The sequence below is a fragment of the Oncorhynchus gorbuscha genome, linkage group LG08 (genome assembly GCF_021184085.1).
Source record: "Oncorhynchus gorbuscha isolate QuinsamMale2020 ecotype Even-year linkage group LG08, OgorEven_v1.0, whole genome shotgun sequence".
NCBI classification, from domain to species: Eukaryota; Metazoa; Chordata; class Actinopteri; order Salmoniformes; family Salmonidae; genus Oncorhynchus; species Oncorhynchus gorbuscha.
In genome coordinates, this window is record NC_060180.1 from 20,460,386 (window position 1) to 20,481,074 (window position 20,689).

General features: G+C 45.0%; 1 protein-coding gene across 8 annotated transcripts in view; it reads left to right on the forward strand.

The window, feature by feature from the left end:
- LOC124041310 (Golgi-specific brefeldin A-resistance guanine nucleotide exchange factor 1-like) overlaps nt 1-20,689 on the forward strand; it is an 83,348-nt gene that overhangs the window by 43,163 nt on the left and 19,496 nt on the right. For 3 of the 8 annotated variants that reach the window (XM_046358757.1, XM_046358756.1, XM_046358759.1), the window contains exons 4-19: nt 1,299-1,430; nt 7,666-7,784; nt 8,113-8,221; nt 8,628-8,688; nt 11,814-11,868; nt 12,347-12,427; nt 13,829-13,976; nt 14,487-14,695; nt 14,816-14,996; nt 16,969-17,180; nt 17,274-17,372; nt 17,485-17,679; nt 17,877-18,072; nt 18,215-18,355; nt 18,468-18,556; nt 18,717-18,919. In XM_046358757.1, the coding sequence (XP_046214713.1) occupies nt 1,299-1,430; nt 7,666-7,784; nt 8,113-8,221; nt 8,628-8,688; nt 11,814-11,868; nt 12,347-12,427; nt 13,829-13,976; nt 14,487-14,695; nt 14,816-14,996; nt 16,969-17,180; nt 17,274-17,372; nt 17,485-17,679; nt 17,877-18,072; nt 18,215-18,355; nt 18,468-18,556; nt 18,717-18,919 (2,230 nt within the window). Of the gene's footprint in view, nt 1-1,298; nt 1,431-7,665; nt 7,785-8,112; nt 8,222-8,627; nt 8,689-11,813; nt 11,869-12,346; nt 12,428-13,139; nt 13,176-13,828; nt 13,977-14,486; nt 14,696-14,815; nt 14,997-16,968; nt 17,181-17,273; nt 17,373-17,484; nt 17,680-17,876; nt 18,073-18,214; nt 18,356-18,467; nt 18,557-18,716; nt 18,920-20,689 lie in introns of all 8 variants that reach the window. The other 5 variants (XM_046358762.1, XM_046358763.1, XM_046358758.1 and 2 more) reach the window with 4 other exon arrangements.

Sequence of the window (20,689 nt, forward strand, 5' to 3'; positions counted from 1 at the left end):
CTAAGAGCGACCTGGCGTCCGATGAAAGGTTGTGGAAATGTCCAAATTATTAAATATTTGATTTCCGAACAAGCCGCAGGGATATTGGATATCGCAAGCTAATGCGCAGTGGTCACGTGCAATCTTGGAAATTGGTCAAGGCTCGTCTCAGCCTTTTGAAGTCACAAGTCGTTTTTTTTTTTAGTTTAGAGTAGCTGTTCTAGAGGAAGCCTAATCCGTGTGGTATTACTACGGCAAGCAGTGTTTCGACAACACGCCCAAACGCTGTTCGTGACTCCACTAATTTGTCCGTTTGTTGTTTTACCTGGTTTGTATTTTGCAGCCCCTCTCGACCCCCATCTCGTTCTCTTGGTTACCCTCCGATGGAGCAGTTACCTCTTCGGATTGGCCCGAGGTGGTTTCCCATTGCGAAAGATGCAAAGCGATCTTCGTTTCTCTGTGACTTGATTAAGAGGAAGATTTGGGGCATCTTCCTCTCCAGCTGTGTTTTGTTGTCTGTGGTGTAACCCGGCTTTCATTTATACACCACAATCTGCCTCTTGTGGGTGCTTTACGCTTGTTCAATGTCTTTCACTCCATGTCTTTTGTCAATATGTTTTGTGATTGTCATGGAATATGTAAACATGCAAACACTGTCGGTCGTTACGGGATTTCTTCCAGTCGCTGTGACCCCTCCGAGCCACCAGCAACCCTCACCCCCACACCGAGCCCAGTCACTCTCCAGTCATTTTCATTAATGCTAAATCCCACATCCTACACAGCTGCCTTAAAAAAAAGCTTTTGGAAATTGAGTTGTAATAAGATACCATGTGCTGCCAAGGTGAATAAGAGGCGGCTCTTGAATGCTTCACACACACACACACACACTTCGCTCCATGTTGTTCTCATCTCTTACTGTGCTGCAGCAGTGGGAGAAGGTTACAACCTCCTGAGCAGCTAATTCCCCATTGATCTGCCCTGGGGCACCAGAGCTGTTGACACAGACCTTTTTATAGAGAGCAGAGAAAAGTCCTCACACTGCTGTTCACTACTCTGTTCTGCATGTTTGTGCACAACAGCAGAACTGAGGCTAAGGCCCTACCGAGACTTACCACACTTGGGATTTGAAGATCCCACTGCCATGATAAGGGAAGATAACAGAGCATTAAGATATTGGGAATAAATATTTCTCCATGGTGGAGACCATGTGATCTGGAACACTGAAAAAAGGACATCTATTTGGTACAGTACACTGCTATATATGCAGTATCAGTGTTCAGGGTTGAATATGTTGACTGACCTGTCCTCTGTCTCCACAGAGCTGTCAGATGTGGAGCCTAACGTATTCCTGCGGCCCTTCCTGGAGGTGGTACGATCTGAAGACACCACTGGACCAATCACAGGCCTGGCCCTCACCTCTGTCAACAAGTTCCTGTCCTACGGCCTCATAGGTGAGCAGCACAGCTGTCAGTCAGACCACTGTTGTCCTACTGGTAAGCATTGATGATACAATCAGCTGATATCTCAAAGTGCTGTACAGAAACTCAGCCTAAAAACCCAAACCGCAAGCAATGCAGGTGTTGAAGTAAGTTGGCTAGGAAAAACTCAGTTATTTAGCCTAAATATTGTAAGTAAAACTTACATATATTTATGTGTGGGACCACTACATTGTTCTTGAAGAAAGCTTTCCATGAAGAGGGTGAGTTGGTTATATTTTCAGTGTTTCCCCTGGGATATCTTTTCAACAATCGTGACAATGTAGCGGGGGAGGGGCCAGCAGGACTTTGTTATTGCGCTAACGCAAGTTAGCAAAGTCCATCAATCTGCACATATAAAAATTGTCTCCATGAGTTAATTTGGCTTAATTGCTAAAACCTCACACTATCCTTTTAAAAGCGTGTCAGCAGAAATATTTTAAAATATTTTATTTTTTTTTGGATTGGCGGCAACGATTTAGCAGTAACGATTTAGCAGCAACAGGGCGTCTCTGCTAAATTAATATTGGGGAAACACTGTTGTCAATCTGTGAGAACTGTCTTCATGGACTCCCTCTGGATTTAGGCAAACCAAGAATGATATGTTCTCACTAGCAATGCCTAAATGGACTTGTTTTTTACCACACAAATAGCACAGCCTGTCCTTGCTAGCATCATCGTGAAAATATGGCAGGCGTCCGCCAGTTGTTGTTAAAAGTGTGAAATAAGCATCGCCAGATGTTGTTCTAATGGCAGGGGGTGGATAAATGATGGTACAGTACATTTCTGACCGTTGAAACAGCTGCAACCCCTCTCTAAATTAAAAAAGTGCCATCGGCACATTGAATAACACCATTTAACGCATCCCTGTCCTGAACTTCTTATTGAGCTGTATTTTTATCATTCAGCTGTTACGTTGTCCAATATTCAGTTAATAAAACATATGTGAAAGGTAGGCTAGGTGTAATTTGATTTCAGCTCCATGACCATTGCTACGATGTCATTTTCTGACTGATCCAACAAGCCCTTAGAATACCTGGCAAACTGAATCTAGACACACGCACGCATGAACGCACTCAAACACACAACCCATACACACCACACCGCACTCACATGCATCACAGTCACAAGCACACACCATCACAGTCCACCCCCTCACAAATCACTTCCCTACTCCCAGAGCTGCTGTCCGTCACTCAAAACCCAACGCCTGCTTCCTAATCCTGTAACCCCCCCCCCCGCCCGCGCGCACACGCACGCCACACACACCTCATCAGCGGGGTTCAAAGGGACGGGTAACCATGGAAACGTGACCCAGCAACTCTCAAGACAATGGCCCTCTAGCGTAGAATGAAGAGAAAGATATGACACGCTCAGATATTACCCTCCGTTTGAATTCAACCCGTGTTCCTCAAATGCTGTGAGGTCTTTCCCAGCTTGTTAACACTGAAGTCAAAGGCATTGCTTTCCCCTAGCCTCCATCTTAGTCTGCTCACATGGCGAGTGGCTAGTTGGAGCACACAGTCGTGGGACATATTAAGAAACTGATAATGGTTACGAGGTACTGATTGTATTGGACATTAATACATTAGTTTTTCAACTGGATATTACTGTACAGTAAATGTCGTGTAGCTGTAGTTAAATACTTGGAAACGTTTTACTGAAATGTGAAATAAGAGTTGCGGCAGATTTTTATCGATGCTGTATTGTGATTTAAATTGTCAAATAAATTCTACGCCTTCCTGAAAATGTTGTAACCTACTGAAATTGATTTAGAAATGTCATCTATTTAGATATTAACATTATTCACTAGAATAACTTATTCAAAGGCTGGTAATCACGTTGGTTCGGAGGTCTCGTTGAATAGCCAGTAAGTAGTGCCAAATTACACGGCTTAATTACCATTTTAGACCAAAAAGTTCCTAATACTACCCAGGTTGTTTTCTGGTACTTACGGCAGTCATTTTGAGAAAGTGCCAGTAGCTAGTAATTTAGAATTGACTTCAGAGTCAGAGAGCAACCTGTTACCTTAATAACCAGGTGAACAAGAGACGGTCTGTATCATGTTCATAGAGGAATATGAGATTGGATGAATGACCTTTCAGAGTCAAAGGGCTTTTATACTAATTAGACTGCACCACCAGTCTATTCTGGTTGTCGCCAGTGAAAAGTCAGCTTAGTTATCCCTCTGTAGTCCAGACATTTATGAGAGCTGGCTATCGATATTAACTAAGGATATGACCTGTAGCACATACTAACTAGTACTGCACATGTAGGTTTACTCCATCTAGCAATACTTTGAGAAAACGCCTCTCGCTTTCGAAACACCAGCCAAAGGAAACGTCTCAAATAGTTCAAATAGTCATTTTTACTCAATTGTCCATTTGTCACTCCGTTGTTCAAGTGAGGTAGTTGAGGTTTAAATTGACTTCTGTTAGTCGTGAATTACTGACACCAAGACAGGCAGAGGGCTGATCCTGATAAACACTGCCATCTGCTGGCTGCAGTGGCAAAAATGATCAGATTTCCTGGCCTGTCACTCACTAGTTTTTGATCATTTATTTTATGGGAATATGTCAGTTATATTTTTTCCCATTTAGATGTATGTTAAAACTATCACTAAATAGAATCTAATTAAATTTTGCAACATCAGCTTACATTGAATAGGGATCGATTTCACTGAGTTTTTCCTCACTATACAGTATATATGGGAACAAAGAAGAGTTGCCTTCAAGTATCACGACTGAGAAGTCCAATTGCCAAAATATGCTAATAACAGGGATAATGCGACCACTGGTGGCATGCTAAATACGTCCCTCTTAGTCTGTCTGCTTTCTTGAAATGGACGTCGTGGTTTTGCTTTGTCTTTGAATGATTACAGAGCTCCGCTGTCTCCTGTGCCTGCGATGTGGTGAGGAGGGCGCAGTGCAAGTTTGCACACATTACTTAATATCCCCTCCAAGGCTCCTCTCAGGAGAACTACACCACAGCATGTAGCCTTGTTCCTTTAACCCTGTGTGTCACGCTGAACATGTTCCACCTCACGTTGTCCCTTTGTCCCATGTCTCCCTTCCTCTGTTAGCAAAGGGCCCTGCCTGTCCCCGTCCCCCCCCCTCCCGTCTCCCTGGGGGGTCCAGAGAAGAAAAGAGGGGGACATTTCATTTAGTGAGGGCTAATTCCGCCCAATCTATGGCCTGAGGTCTGCTGGCATGGAGGGAGTGCTGGCCTAAGCCCCTCCACTGACAGACATCCCGATCCCCACCCGTCTCTTCTCCTCTCCACTCCGCTCCTCAACCACATCCCTCAGAGCCCAGAGGCAGTTCCACTCAGCCTGCCTAGAGCAGCCATGGCCACAACAGCCTTATAGGGCCCATAGGACGGCTCAACTAAGCATTTGCCACCACTACCCGCTTAGAAGAGGCGTAAAATATCACACTGGTTCTCTAATGAGTGTTTTACATTAAAAAAAGGCATTTTATAGGACTTCAAAAGGTATTTTATTAAAATGTTACCTGGGCTGTCTGACAATGGGTTGTAGTGGCTTTCAGAAGGGGAACAAGTGAGCAAACCTGACTTCACTTAGTCCAGGTGATAGCACCAGTCCTTTTGTTTGATTTGAGGAGATGTATTGGTCATTGTACAGTATGTGGAGTTTTGGTGTGTGTGTGTGTGTGTGTGTGTGGCATTCTGAAATCCACTCTCCTCTCTCACTCGGCAGCATTGCTAGTCAGCCTTTCCAGCTCCTCTCTAACCGCGCACACACACACACACACACACACACACACACACACACACACACACACACACACACACACACACACACACACACACACACACACACACACACACACACACACACACACACACACACACACACACACACACACACACACACACACACACACAGCCAGTCTCTGGTGTTATTTTAACAATGGTCCATCCCTTCATAGGCCATCCTCTGGAGACACTGCCAAGAGGGATTAGTATTTTATATCACTTCTGACATTCTGCTGGATAGCCCGTGGCTCCAGTTTCTGTGGTGGGATGAGACGTTTTCAGCACAACTTCCACGGTTGTTGTTGCTCTCGCATCTTGAGGGACGTTGGCATGACTCAGTTTGTCTGCTAACCCGGTGACTCGTGTCATTCACTCAAGTTTACTCAGAGCGTCGACAAACGCTCCAGAACTTTACACACACTCATTTGTTAAGCATCTCAACTGGAAAGTCACTTCTCCCTCTTCATTTTGCTAATGACAGAGATTATCGACGGTCAGGCTAAACCCCTCCCCCGGCCTTAACCACTCCTATTGTTTCTATCAATAGATGGAATGTTGTGTGGCGTCATGGCTCTACCTGGAAAAGCTTTCACTTATTATTCCACTCCTTCCCCTACTATGCTCTGCACTTATTAGACCTAGTTAATGAAATGCTCCTTTAAGAGCGATGGGGAAAGAAAAACATGCTGGCTCCAGGCTGCTATCTGGCTCCGGTTGGGTTTCAAAACACTGGCTCCTGTTGCCTAGACAGCCAATTGGCCAGCACTGCCCACAAAAGGCCACATCTGGTGATTAGATCTTCAGGCTTTGAAGGACCTTCTGGATGGACCAGCTAGATTGGTGTGTGTGTGTGTGTGTGTGTGTGTGTGTGTGTGTGTGTGTGTGTGTGTGTGTGTGTGTGTGTGTGTGTGTGTGTGTGTGTGTGTGTGTGACCATCAGATGTGTAAGACTTATTGGATCAACAGTCCAGTCATATCACTTGTCAGAAAAGCTGCGTTCTCGCTGCATTATCTGTTTGACAGCAGCTGTCTCTCTGCATCAAACATGCATTCACTTAATGATGCACTCCTTCACGTAATGATGCACTCTTAGATTTGTTTAGTTTCCCCTCTTGCCTTAGAATGGTATTTTACTTGGCTTTTTAGCCATGTTAATGATTCAATCGCTTCAATTGACCAAAATGTGTCCTCTCTGATCATATTGGTGGATTTGTGGTTTAGTTGGTCTGGAAAACAATTTCTGCCTCTGATTTTGTGAATATCAAACGTTTCACAGGTTGGCTTGTTGCACAGTGCTGACATCTGTAAAAAAAGAGGGTAATGTCAATGTGCTTTCTTCTCAATAATACGGTCCTCGACCTGCCTTCTTTGAACTGGCCACCTACTGCAACTTTCCCCTTCTCCGTTCTATCTTGTTTTGAAGGACAATGCTTTTTTAATTAGATTTTTTATTGAACATTTATTTAACTAGGCGAGTCGGTTAAGAACAAATTCTTAATTACAATGATGGCCTACCGGGGAACAGTGGGTTAACTGCCTTGTTCACGGGCAGATCGACAGATTTTTTTACCTTGTCAGCTCAGGGAATCGATCCAGCAACCTTTCGGTTACTGGCCCAACACTCTAACCACTGGGCTACCTGCCTCTAACCAGTAGGCTACCTGTCTCTAACCACTGGGCTACCTGCCTCTAACCACTGGGCTACCTGCCTCTAACCACTGGGCTACATGCCTCTAACCACTGGTAGGCTACATGCCTCTAACCACTGGTAGGCTACCTGCCCCTAACCACTGGTAGGCTACCTGCCCCTAACCACTGGTAGGCTACCTGCCCCTAACCACTGGTAGGCTACCTGCCCCTAACCACTGGTAGGCTACCTGCCCCTAACCACTGGTAGGCTACCTGCCCCTAACCACTGGTAGGCTACCTGCCCCTAACCACTGGTAGGCTACCTGCCCCTAACCACTGGTAGGCTACCTGCCCCTAACCACTGGTAGGCTACCTGCCCCTAACCACTGGTAGGCTACCTGCCCCTAACCACTGGTAGGCTACCTGCCCCTAACCACTGGTAGGCTACCTGCTATCCAGATTTGAAAAGTGTAATGTGCCTCTCACAGCTTGATTTTATTTCTATTTAACCTTTATTTAATTGGGCAAGTCAGTTAAGAACAACTTCTTATTTACAATGACTGCCTACACCGGCCAAACCCGGACAATGCTGGGCCAATTGCATGCCGCCATATGGGACTCCCAATCATGGCCGGTTGTGATACAACCTGGATTGGATTCAGATGAATTTGTCACTTTAATTCAGCTGAAGTGTTGAGTGGAACTTGGCAGCTTGAATGAGCAGTGTATGAAAGAAGCTGTTTTATAAAATGTCTGTGGAAAAAGATGATGACGACTGCGGACTTGTTGTTGTCTGTCCTATACAGATGCTAACCATGAGGCGGCAGCGGAGGCCATTGAGAACATGGCAGACGCCGTCACACACGCCAGATTCGTAGGGACGGACCCCGCCAGTGATGAAGTGGTGCTCATGAAAATCCTACAGGTAATCTTCTAGCTAAAACCTTTCAGCTAACGGTGCACCAGAAAATTATTCATCAAATGTGTTTATTTCAAACAAGCCTAAGGGCTGCATATCAACTGTCACCCTGTTTACAGTAGTACTCTGTCATAGTATGACACTTCACTATATGGGGGATCGGTTGTCATTTTAACTTTGATACAAGTGTCTTACGTGCATGAATACCCTGGATGGATTCCCTTTGAGGCTGGAACATTTACTTTATGATACCTCGTAAAAGAACTGAGATGACCACTCTGAATGTTACGCACACACTCACACGTACACACACACACTGCGTCTGCCGTGACAGGTCCTGAGGACCTTGCTGCTCACGCCCGTCGGAGCCCACCTGACCAACGAGTCTGTGTGCGAGATCATGCAGTCGTGTTTTCGCATCTGCTTCGAGGTGCGCCTCAGTGGTGAGTTCTCTCTCTGTAGTTCTCCCAGGGATTGATACACACTTCTAGTCCACATGCTGTGTTAGAAAGGAACGCTAAGCTGTATTTTATGACGCTTTTCCAGGGGAAAAATATCAGGAACTCGTAGATGGGAACGTTTAGCTTCCATGGCCTCCGGGGTCCTCCATCACACCAGTCTAACAATATGAGTTCTACCGCTCAACTCCAACTCTCACCCCCTCCAGGCCTTCTGCCCTTAGTTTACTAACACCCCTTACCCCTCCCCCAGTCCCTGAGATGTGCATTAACAGAAAACCCTCCTAATCCTGGCCAAACGCACACAGACAGGAGGTCCCAGCCTGGCCTCTCTCCTCTTGTCCTCTGGGCTCTAATGGCACCTGCCCTGTTTGTTTTGCCCTCTCCACAGAGCTCCTGAGGAAATCAGCCGAACACACACTGGTAGACATGGTGCAGCTGCTGTTCTCCAGGTAAACGGGGTTGTGTGTGTGTGTGTGTGTGTGTGTGTGTGTGTGTGTGTGTGTGTGTGTGTGTGTGTGTGTGTGTGTGTGTGTGTGTGTGTGTGTGTGTGTGTGTGTGTGTGTGTGTGTGTGTGTGTGTGTGTGTGTGTGTGTGTGTGTGTGTGTGTGTGTGTGTGTGTGTGTGACAAGTTCAATCCCCCCCCACCGTACACTGTGACTGGAAACCTTCAGGAAATTAACTTCCAGTTTGTCTTTTGAGACACATTTCTATTAGGTTATTGGATTAGAGCACCTACCTAGAAACCACTGGGAGGGAAAGGTGTAGGGTTAGGGCTTACTTCACTGTGCTCTGTTTAAATTGCAAATCTGTTTAATTATACAAGTATGGGATACTTTAATTTGAAGATAATTTAGTAAACTTAAACTCCATATGAAAGTCCCTGCCCTCGTCATAAGACCTGTGAACCAATGTTTTTGTAAACAACATTGGTAAACTGTGGTGTCGTGGTACCTAGAGTAGTCGGTCTACTCTAATTTTGCCCACAAAATTAAAAAAGGAGATTTAAAAATACATAATCTTTTCCTATAGATTTATCAGGTTGTCACTCTCATAATCTAACTTTTTTTAAATAAAAATATATTTTAAAAATACGGTTCTACCACAATTCTTAAACCACATCTGGAGACACTTTTTTTAGGTACTGTACAATATCCCATTTCAGAGTTTGCAAAACAAATGCCCTCCTGATTGATACAAATCATCACTAGCATTTTGATAGGGTAGGCTTACTTCAGTCAATATTTAATTGGGAAGGTTTTTTGGGGAAATCCTTTAGACGTGTTCATTCAAACAGCCCATGATGACTGATGTGCACATCGCAAAGATTCAACCAAGACTTCACACCAAACTTTTTTCAGTACCTTGTTTGCATACCCATTGTTGCCTTAGTTACCATTTACTGGTAGATATAAGTTGAAACGTCTTTCCTACCTACCGGCTACCAATGTCGTTCTTCTGTGAGCTGCTCAATGCAACAACTAGTTGAGAGCTGCGTGCTCTCTCGCTGCCCAAAGATTGATAGACGTATACCTCCACTTTGATACGCATCAGTGGGGATTAAGAAGTGAGTACACGCAATGCCCACCGGAAGAATACGGCATATACCTGTGTATACCCTCCATTACACCACTGACGTTAAAGCAACAATGGTCATCGTTCAAAGATTTTAATGCTAAAGTTGTTTTACCATCAACTGGTGGTGGGGTATAATGCCTCGGAAGCCTCAATAGGTATTATCGTTAAATACGTTAAAGTCCTCAGCAACACTTTGCATCTTAATATGCCTCTGCATTCAGAGGTCACTGGTTCACTAATGCAATAACATGCTTTTTTCTACCAGTATTTAGCATAGGGTGGCTCCACATCGCTTCCCCACCTCCTCTCCCAGAGGCCCATACATTAGACTTCCACTCACATCGTCTCACATGATGAGCCTGCAGAAGAGCGCCAGATGTATGATCTGCATATAGATGAAGAGGAGCGGCTCCCCCATAAACACACACATGCAGCATTAGCATGGTCATTAATCCTGCCAGAAATGATCCGAAAATAATCGGGAATAGAGTCGTCTCATTCTCTAAATGTATTAGAGCCCCCCCGCCCCCACCACCACCGCGAGAACAAACAAAATATAGTCACGGTGTAATGGAGGCGCGTGGATGTCAGACGAGGCTATTTGATGCAGGATTTGTTAAAAAACATGGTGTTGTCTTTCACAATAGAGCCAGTTGATATCACCACGTCACCGTCAGCACGTTCTTGGTCCGTTTGTGTCTGTGCTGGGAGTTGTTATGCACCGTATCAGCTTGTTAACATATTTCTTACAGCACTGTGTATTGGTCGTCGGATATTCAAATAGAAAATAATGACAGCCGTTGCAGTCAAATGAGGCGTCTGTGTCCATGGTATAAAAAAAAAAAGTAGGCCTGTTATTGCCCTTTTCCCAACATCCAAGTACCTTGAGGATGCCTATAACACCACGTCCTCATTTGTCGGTGTCTTTATTGGCTGGCCAGCCCCCCCCTCTTGTCCACAGCTCGTCCATAATAAAGATGTGAGCGCCTTGGGCAGCCCCCCCCCCCCCCAGGCTGGGCGTAATGAGCAGCGGATCTCATCGAGTGCTCACGAGGAGGCTTAGATCGCCTGCTGAAAGTATTAGGGATGTTAATCTGTTGGACCCACAGATCATCCAATAATCGAGCTTGCAAGACAAGACTATTAACGCGGGAGTTAACGTCAGGGGCCCGTCTCTCTCTCTCTCTCTGTGTGTGTGTGTGAGACAGCCAGTGACATCTCATTCGCCGCAAAGCCCAAGAGTCCACAGAGCACAAGGCTCTCAGACAATGTGTGATGCATTAGAGAACATTACGCTGCCCAGCTCATCTCACCAAGCCACTGAGAAGCTCATCTGGGTCCGGGAATAAATGCCCTCCGAGACAGATTGCTTCTGTCTTCTGTCAGCCTAGTGCCTCACAAGCATTGTTCTCTCTCTCGCTCTCTGTCTATGATTATTTTCATGGAAGTTTGGTTAGTTAAAAAAACACCTTTTGTAAAGCAATTGTCAACTTGTACACCAGCTGTTTCTCTTCTTCTGTCTGCAAGCCTTTGAGAGATTACATATTATTTCAGCTAAGATTACCAACAAATGTACAGGTTCTTTGTCCCTGCATGGATATTGAGGTTACACAATAGATTTCTTTCAGTGTGGTATTTAAGAACATTCAGACTAGTCTCCATGTTAGTCTAAACGGTGTTATGCATGTAGCTACTTCCCTTGGCGTCACAAAGTTTTCTAGGGCTTAAAACCATCTGTGCTCTCACCCTGCATATTCAGTGTGCAGGTTGAATTGAAAGTGACTCATCTTTAAATATTGTCTGCAAATGGACAAACTGCTTTGTTGGGGTGGATATCAGGTTTCCTGTCACCTCACGGTGGCTGATGAATGAATTACCTTGAATTGACAGTAGAGGTTGAGAAGGCACAGGGGCTCAGGGGCCCTGTGTTTGATCACAGCTACATTAATGTAGCTGTATTTGTCAGACAATTGACATCTATTTTCTGTTTTTATTCCAGACTACCCCAATTTAAAGAAGAGGCCAAAAGTTTTGTGGGTGCTAACATGAAGAAGGTAAACTCAAATTAGGCCTAGATGTTGAATGTGCCACTACTCTCTGGCTATGACTAATTTGCTTGCAATACCCCCTCCCTTTGTCTCCCCTTGTTCCTGTCATCCCCATGGTGCTGTGAATAATCATTGTACTCTGCAGGGATGGCCACCGCAACAAACCCTCTATTGGTTCTGAAACTAGAGTGCATGAAGTATCCAACAGGGAAGAAATGTAACCTTTTTTACTGGGTGTCTACTCCCTCACAGCTAAACAGAAAAGTGTCTTTACACAATAATAATATCTTGTCTTGTGGTACAGGATTGAAACTGGATACCCCAAATGCCCTTCCCTCCCTCTGCTTCCACCCATCAAGATGGCGTTCTTTCCCAGTATCACCTCTCTCATCGGATGCTGCCTTCAAAAATGTTTTTGTCCTTTGTTGATTTTCTTTGAGTTCCTCCTTTCAAACTGCTCATTTGCCTGTGTTCCCTCCCACAGATCCCATCCTGTATCCTGGACACACAGGATCTTATTTGTGCAGAACAGCCTATAAACACCAATCAGAGGGGCTTAGAGAGGGTACTTGATAAAGCCACAACTTTCCTTTGGCTCTCGCTAGTGCATTGAAATGGGCCAGGATAGCATGGCTTTCTGGAGTGAATGCATGAAGATGCATTTGAGGGATATTTCAGCATTTTCTTAGTACTTTGGTTTCAAGGAATTTCATATTTCCATAACACAAATTTTACATCCATTATTCAAATAGTTTTTCCCACTTAACAACTTAATTAAACTTAATTTAATGGAAAATAAATGTTGGCTAATAGTTTCAGGCTGTACGACAAAATAAGTTGTAGTCATACCCATTTTTGTATATTTGCATCGTGTCGCTTAGATCGGACATTTCGGTGACATTTCTGGTTTAGCCTCACACCACAAAAAAAACTCCAAGTGACCTTTGTTTCACAATCATACCTCATCAAACCTAGACTCCAAATGTACAAATCGTACATGTAAAAATAGTAATGGGCTTGAAGCAGTTCCAATATGAAACCTGCCGTTCTGTCTGATTGCCTGCCCTTCACTGTTTTGTCTGCTCATTCTTCAACATCTTCGTATGGAGTCTCCTAATCCACCACCCCTTCCCCAAACGAACCCATCCCTGGGGAGTTTGCATGGTGCTCTGTTCACCCCCCCCCCCATGCATCACTGACTGAGTGTCTTGTCTGTGTGCTACTGCTAAAATGTCGTCCATCACTAATCACGGGCACCTGCCCCCTTCTCTCCTGAGGCTTACAATATCTTGTGGAAAAACAAACGAGTGCAGGTAAGGAGACTCTGGTGCCTCAGTTGGAGAATGACCATCCCTCCTTCCTATCCACCCTGCCCCTCCTCCCTTCTTGTTCAGAACCCATTTGCCACCCCCTTTGGACGATTCATACACAATGCGATGGGGGCCAAAATTGTTAAAATATTTGTATGCCATATTGTAGATGCATCTAATGATAAATGTATTGATTTTGTTAGATGTGTAGAGTACACAAACCATGCCATGGGGTTAGTTTGTAGAATGAAACAGATCTTACTGCGTGCATTTTTGTGATGGTTGCTTGAATTTGTTTCTTGTGATTGTCACTTTTTGTTGTATAGTCTTATAATTCACCCTCATAGGTATATTGTATCTTGCCATTGGGGATACTTCTTTGCAGTCTCAGCATTTGCTAAACAGAATGAAGCATGTGGCTGCGTTTTTGTGTACGGTCACTGTCTTGTGTTTTCAGATGTCGGTCTGTTTACTTTCTGTTTTAAGACGGTCACTGTCCAAGTGTGTAAATGGTCCAGAAGGATCCTATTGCTTTTAAAAGTCCAACCTGATGCAATACCCTCATCTGTACAATGTGATATTACAACACCCTCTAGCCAAGCGCATAGTCAGCGGTTGTGTGTGACTGTTTACTGAGTGTGTTCTACTGGTTCCAGTTGAAGATGCGCGCTGGTGGGATGAGCGAGTCATCAAAGTGGAAGAAGCAGAAACGCTCGCCCCGGCCCCCCCATCACATGGTACGAAGCGCCTCGGGCGGATTGGAGCAGGCCCCTCCCGCCACCCTTAGCCACAACAACCTCACTGGTGAGATTTTATTGTTTTTTTAGACTGAGTTAGAAACCAGGTCCTGGGGATAGACATGGGAGGTAGTACATTAAGGAAGGATCGTCTGCCGAGCAGAGGCTTGAACCCCCGTTGCCGTCGGGGCATAAGTGGTCAGAGGTCGGGACTGCTAAACCCCACTCCAGCACTTCTATGATCTTTTAAATGAACTTTTCATCTATTACTGCTACCACGTTGCAATAACCGGAAAACAGACCATTGACCGACGATATCAGTGCATGCCACGCCACAACATCAACAACAAATGCTTCCTTTAGTAATGAGCAAATGCCTCTTCTGTAAATCAAATCATATTTGGTCCAAGGGGGCTTCATTTTATGTCAATCAAATTTAAACATCATAGATATATCAACATTTATACTGTCAGGCACTCTAAAGTGGAAAAATGTATATTGTGAATACATCTATAGAGGCGGTCTCCAACCACAAAACATCTGATGTATCTAACCATGGTCGGTTTGTGTCTACCAGGTGGTGACCTTTTCATCGAGCAGGTTAGTTTGTCTGTCCCAGACAGCATGGCCTCTTCCATGTCTAGCCCCACAGACAGCGGCCTGGACACCTGCTCCAAGGCCACCTCCAGAGAGGACCTGACAGACCTGGACCAGAGCAGCTCTGTCGCTACCACCCCAGGCACAGCAACTAGCCCTTCCACAGAGCCTGGACACCTGGATGCTCAGGTGGGGTGAGGGTGGGGGCGGGGCATTGGAAGCAGCTATGTTGTGTCATTTTGTGCATATTTGAATTAAGTCTGTTGGAGCTCATCAATGTTCATACTCTGTTTCTGTTTCCCCTGCCAGTCTGAGGGGAGGCAGGTGGATCGTGCCCAGTCAGCTTCGGTGGAGTCCATCCCTGAGGTCTTGGAGGACAGAGACTCTGTGACGGAGCAGTCAGACTCGGCCTCAATACACGACATGGATTACGTCAACCCCCGAGGAGTCCGCTTCACACCACAGCAAACTCAGAGAGATGGTGAGGATGGTGAGCCCTCTTACCTCCACTACCAACCAGCGTTCAGTTTGGGTTTCACCGTGCCTCAACCTGTTCCATTTTACATCTCGCCCTCTGTCTCACCTTGTCTCATGTCTGTTCATATGTCTCAACATGTCTCAACCTACAGTGCATTCGGAAAGTATTCAGACCCCTTGACCTTTTCCATATTTTGTTACGTTACAGCCTTGTTCTTAAATGGATTAAATAGTTTTTTCCCCCCCTAATCAATCTCATATAATACACCATAATGACAAAGCAAAAACACATTTTTATACATTTTTGCAAATTGATGAAAAAATATATCCCATATAGATAAGTATTCAAACCCTTTACTCAGTACTTTGTTGAAGCACTTTTGCCAGTGATTAAATCCTTGAGTCTTCTTGAGTATGATGCTACAAGCTCAGCACACCTGTATTTGGAGAGTTTCTCCCATTCTTCTCTGCAGATCCACTCAAGCTCTGTCAGGTTGGATGGGGCCCGTCGCTACACAGCTATTTTCAGGTCTCTCCAGAGATGTTCGATCGAGTTCAAGTCCGGGCTCTGGCTGGGCCACTCTGGGACATTCAGAAACTTGTCCCGAAGCTCCTCCTGTGTTGTCTTGGCTGTGTGCTCTGGTCACTGTCCTGTTAGAAGGTAAATATTCACCCCAGTCAGAAGTCCTTAGTGCTCTGGAGCAGCTTTTCATCAAGGATCTCTCTGTACTTGGATCTGTTCGTCTTTCTCGATCCTGACTAGTCTCCCAGTCCCTGCCGCTGAAAAACATCCCCACAGCATGTTGCTGCCACCACCATGCTTCACCGTAGGGATGATGCCAGGTTTCTTCCAGACGTGACGCTTGGCATTCAGGACAAAGAGTTAAATCTTGGTTTCATCAGACCGGAGAATCTTGTTTCTAATGGTCTGATAGTTCTTTCGGTGCCTTTGTAAAAAAAAAAAAAACTCCAAGCGGGCTGTCATATGCCTTTTTACCGAGGAGTGGCTTCCGTCTGGCCACTCTACCATATAGGCCTGATTGGTAGAATGCTGCAGAGATGATTGTCCTTCTGGAAGGTTCTCCCATCTCCACAGAGGAACTCTGGAGCTCTGCCATTGGGTTCTTGGTCACCTCCCTGACCAATTCCTTTCTCCTCCGATTGCTTAGTTTGGCTGGGCGGCCAGCTTAAGGAACTCTTGGTGGTTCTAAACCTCTTCCATTTTTAGAATGATAGAGGCCACTGTGTTATTGGGGACATTCAATGCTCCAGAAATGTTTTGGTACCCTTCCCAGATCAGTGCCTCGACACAATCCTGTCTCTGAGCTCTACGGACAATTCCTTCGATCTCATGGCTTGTTTTTTTTCTGACATGCACTGTCAACTGTGGGACCTTATATAGACAGGTGTGTGCCTTTCCAAATCATGTCCAATCAATTGAATTTACCACTGTTGGACTCCAAGTTGTCGAAACAACATCTCAAGGATGATCAATGGAAACAGGATGCACCTGAGCTCAATTTCGAGTCTCATAGCAACGGGTCTAAAAACCTGTTTTCGCTTTGTCATTATTGGGTATTGTGTGTAGATGTTTATTTATGTGGAAAAAGTTGAGGTGTCTGAATACTTTCCGAATGCACTCTGTCCTACAACTTGTCTCTGAGTGTCCTTCATTCTTACCCATGTCTTAATTTATATCTCATGTCTAGGGTTGCATAATTCAGGTAACTGTCCCAATATTCCCTAGTTTTCCAGATATCCTGGTTGGAAGATTCCTCAAATTACGAGGGAATAAGCAGGAAATCTAGGATTCTGGAAAACCATGGGATTTGGGGAAAATTACCAACATTTTGCAACTCTACTCGTGTTTCACGCCACCAGAGGGTTATACTACAAAGCAGGATCATAAGTTTATCGACGTCAGCTGACTCATACATCCTGCTTTGTCAATAATTTCTGTTTTGTGTTTCTTCTTAACCTCCCAGGTGCGGCTCTCATCCCCTACGGTCTGCCCTGTCTGCGGGAGCTCTTCCGCTTCCTCATCTCACTGACCAACCCCCATGACCGCCACAACACGGATGCCATGATGCACATGGGCCTGCAGCTGCTGACCGTGGCTCTGGAAGCAGCCCACATTGCCCCCTACCAGTCACTGCTGGGTCTGGTCAAAGACGAGCTCTGCAGACACCTCTTCCAGGTACTGTTACACCACAGGCTTATTCAGGAGGGGGAACTTGACCCTTCTATTGTGTCTTCTACACAATATGACATAACATGTTTCCTTTTTCAGTTGCTAAATGTGGACCGTATGAACCTGTGTACCGCCTCCATTCGAGCCTGCTTCTTGCTCTTTGAGAGCATGCGAGGACATTTGAAGTTTCAGCTTGAGGTATTTGGAGTGTTTTCTTTTGTTTGCGATATTGTCACACAATTGTTTGACACAACCGCACGAGTCGTTGTGAAAACAACCAACTAAACCGAATGACCTGGGGTGTGTGCAGATGTATCTGAAGAAGCTGATGGACATCATCACGTCAGAGAACATGAAGATGCCTTATGAGATGAAGGAGATGGCTCTGGAGGCCCTGGTGCAGCTCTGGAGGATCCCCAGCTTCGTCACCGAGCTCTACATCAACCATGACTGTGACTTCTACTGCTCAAACCTGTTTGAAGACCTCACCAAGCTGCTCTCCAAGGTGGGAACTGGGGCGCCTGCTCTTTGACTTTCTGAAATCTGCATTAGAAGAGTGTCTACTGTCCCGTTCAGTCAGGGCTTAATACTTTTATTCATTTCAATTTGATGCATGTCGTCACGCTCCACGCTTTACATTTTCAGGGGAACATCGTTCTCTTTTGTTGACTTATGGTGTGTTTGTATCATTTTGTCTTGCAGAATGCCTTTCCTGTGTCCGGACAGCTCTACACAACTCACCTCCTCTCACTAGAGGCCCTACTGACTGTTATTGACAGCACCGAGGCCCACTGCCAGGCTAAGGTGCTCAACAGCACAGCTCAGCAGGACCAATCAGCAGAAACTGTGTTGGTGGAAGGGGAGGGCTCAACCAATGACCATGTAGACACAACCACAGGTATGCAGATTTCTATCAAACATTTGATGTACTTTCTACTATGATAGTCTCATACTATAATGGGCTTTGTTCAACACTGACTGCAGTTGTATCAGATGTGTATAGAGGGGTAGTCATGAATATGTTTGTCATGTGGTTGTAGAAGCAGGCAGGCAGGTGAACCGTGCCAACTGTCAGAATGTTCCAGAGGCTGACAGCGTGCCCCTTCCACCTACCAGCGGGCACCTAATGGCAGAGAAGATGAGACTGGGCAGACAAGACCAGGAGGAAACAGAACCATCTGGTAGGTTTGATTTTTACTAACCAGTGGTCAGGTCTCCTCGAGAACTGGGTTAGCATTCCGCTCTATAGCCATGAATTAAAAGTGAAAATTATCTTTATTTTATTTTTGATAGCTGAGAAGAAAGAACCGGCAAAGCCTCGACGCTTCTCGTCTTGTTTACCTGATTCTCAAGAGCTGTTGGACATCAGAAATAAAAAGAAGGTAGGTTTGATCATTTTGTTGTATATCTGTTTTAAATATCTTACTTTCATGGCAGTTGAACACATACTGTAAACGCTGACTTTTACATGAATCATGCATTGATGCCAATGGCGTTTGTCTCTCTAAACTGAAGTGATAGTATTTATTTGTATGATTACAGCTGCTGAACAGCGGCACAGAGCAGTTCAACCAGAAGCCTAAGAAAGGCATCCAGTTCCTGCAGGAGAAGGGTCTCCTCAGCAGCCCCATGGACAACAACGAGGTGGCCCAGTGGCTCCGGGAGAACCCCCGCCTCGACAAGAAGCAGATCGGAGAGTTCATCAGTGACCGCAAGCACATGGAGCTACTGGACAGCTTCGTCAAGTACGAGTCTTTATCATTTCGCGGCAGCGTGCTGTACGACCAGTTGGTTTTAAAAGAAGACCTTTTCTGGATCTTCTCCTTCATTTAATTGTACTGAAGCTTGGTTTTGTCAGTTACTCGTGAAGCAATGAATAGTGAAGCAGTGAAGTTTATTTACTTGAAACCTAGGAGTTGATTTGTCTTCAATCCATAACAATGATCAAATACAGTACACAACTCAGTATACACTGAGTATACAAAACATTGAGAACACCATGACATAGACTGACCAGGTGAAAGCTATGATCCCTTATTGATGTCACTTGTTACATCCACTTCAATCAATGTAGATGAAGTGGAGGAGACGGGTTAAAGAAGGATTTTTAAGTCTTGAGACAATTGACACATGGATTGTGTATGTGTGCTGTTCAGAGGGTGAATGGGCAAGAAACAATATTTAAGTGCCTTTGAATGGGGTATGGTAGTAGGTGCCAGGCACACCGGTTAGAGTGTGTTAAAAACTGCAACGATGCTGGGATTTTCACGCTCAACAGTTTCCCGGGTGTATCAAGAATGGTCCACCACCCAAAGGACATCCAGCCATTGGGGTCAGCATCCCCGTGGAACGCTTTCGACACCTTGTAGAGTCCATGCCCCAACGAATTGAGGCTGTTCTGAGGTCCAAATGGGAAGGTGCAACTCAATATCAGGAAGGTGTTCTTTATGTTTGGTATACTCAGTGTATGTGTAGTTGTGTAAAAAAAAAAAGACCTGACAGGAAATTGAAGAATATACTTCAAAATATACAGTACCAGTCAGAAGTTTGGACACGCCTACTCATTCTGCATTTCAAAACTATGAAATAACACACATGGAATCATGTAGTAACCTAAAAAAGTGTTAAACAAATCAAAATATATTTTAGATTTGAGATTCTTCAAAGTAGCCTCCCTTTGCCTTGATGACAGCTTTCAACACTCTTAGCATTCTCTCAACCAGCTTCATGAGGAATGCTTTTCCAACAGTCTTGAAGGAGTTCCCACATATGCTCAGCACTTGTTGGCTGCTTTTCCTTCACTCTGTGGTCCAACTCATCCCAAACCATCTCAATTGGGTCGAGGTCTGGTGATTGTGGAGGTCAGGTCACCTGATGCAGCACTCCATCACTCTTCTTCATGGTCAAATAGCCCTTACACAGCCCCTGGAAGTGTGTTTTGGGTCATTGTCCTGTTGAAAAATAAATGATAGTCCCACTAAGCGCAAACCAGATTGGATGGCGTATCGTATATCGTATATTAACCATGCTGGTTAAGTGTGCCTTGAATTCTAAATAAATCAGACGGTGTCACCAGCAAAGCACCATCACACTACCACCTCCATGCTTCACGGTGGGAACCACACATGCGGAGATTATTTGTTCACCTACTCTGCATCTCACAAAGACACGGCTGTTGGAGTCATCAGACCAAAGGACAGATTTCCACTGGTCTAATGTCCATTGCTCGTGTTTCTTGGCCCAAGCAAAATCTCTTCTTCTTATTGGTGTCCTTTTAGTAGTGGTTTCTTTATAGCAATTTGACCACGAAGCCCTGATTTCACGCAGTCTCTGAACAGTTGATGTTGAGATGTGTCTGTTACTTGAACTCTGAAGCATTTATTTGGGCTGCAATCTGAGGTGCAGTTAACTCTGAACTGATCCTCTGCAGCAGAGGTAACTCTGGGTCTTCCTTTCCTGTGGCGGTCCTTATGAAAGCCAGTTTCATCATATCGATTGATGGTTTTTGCGACTGC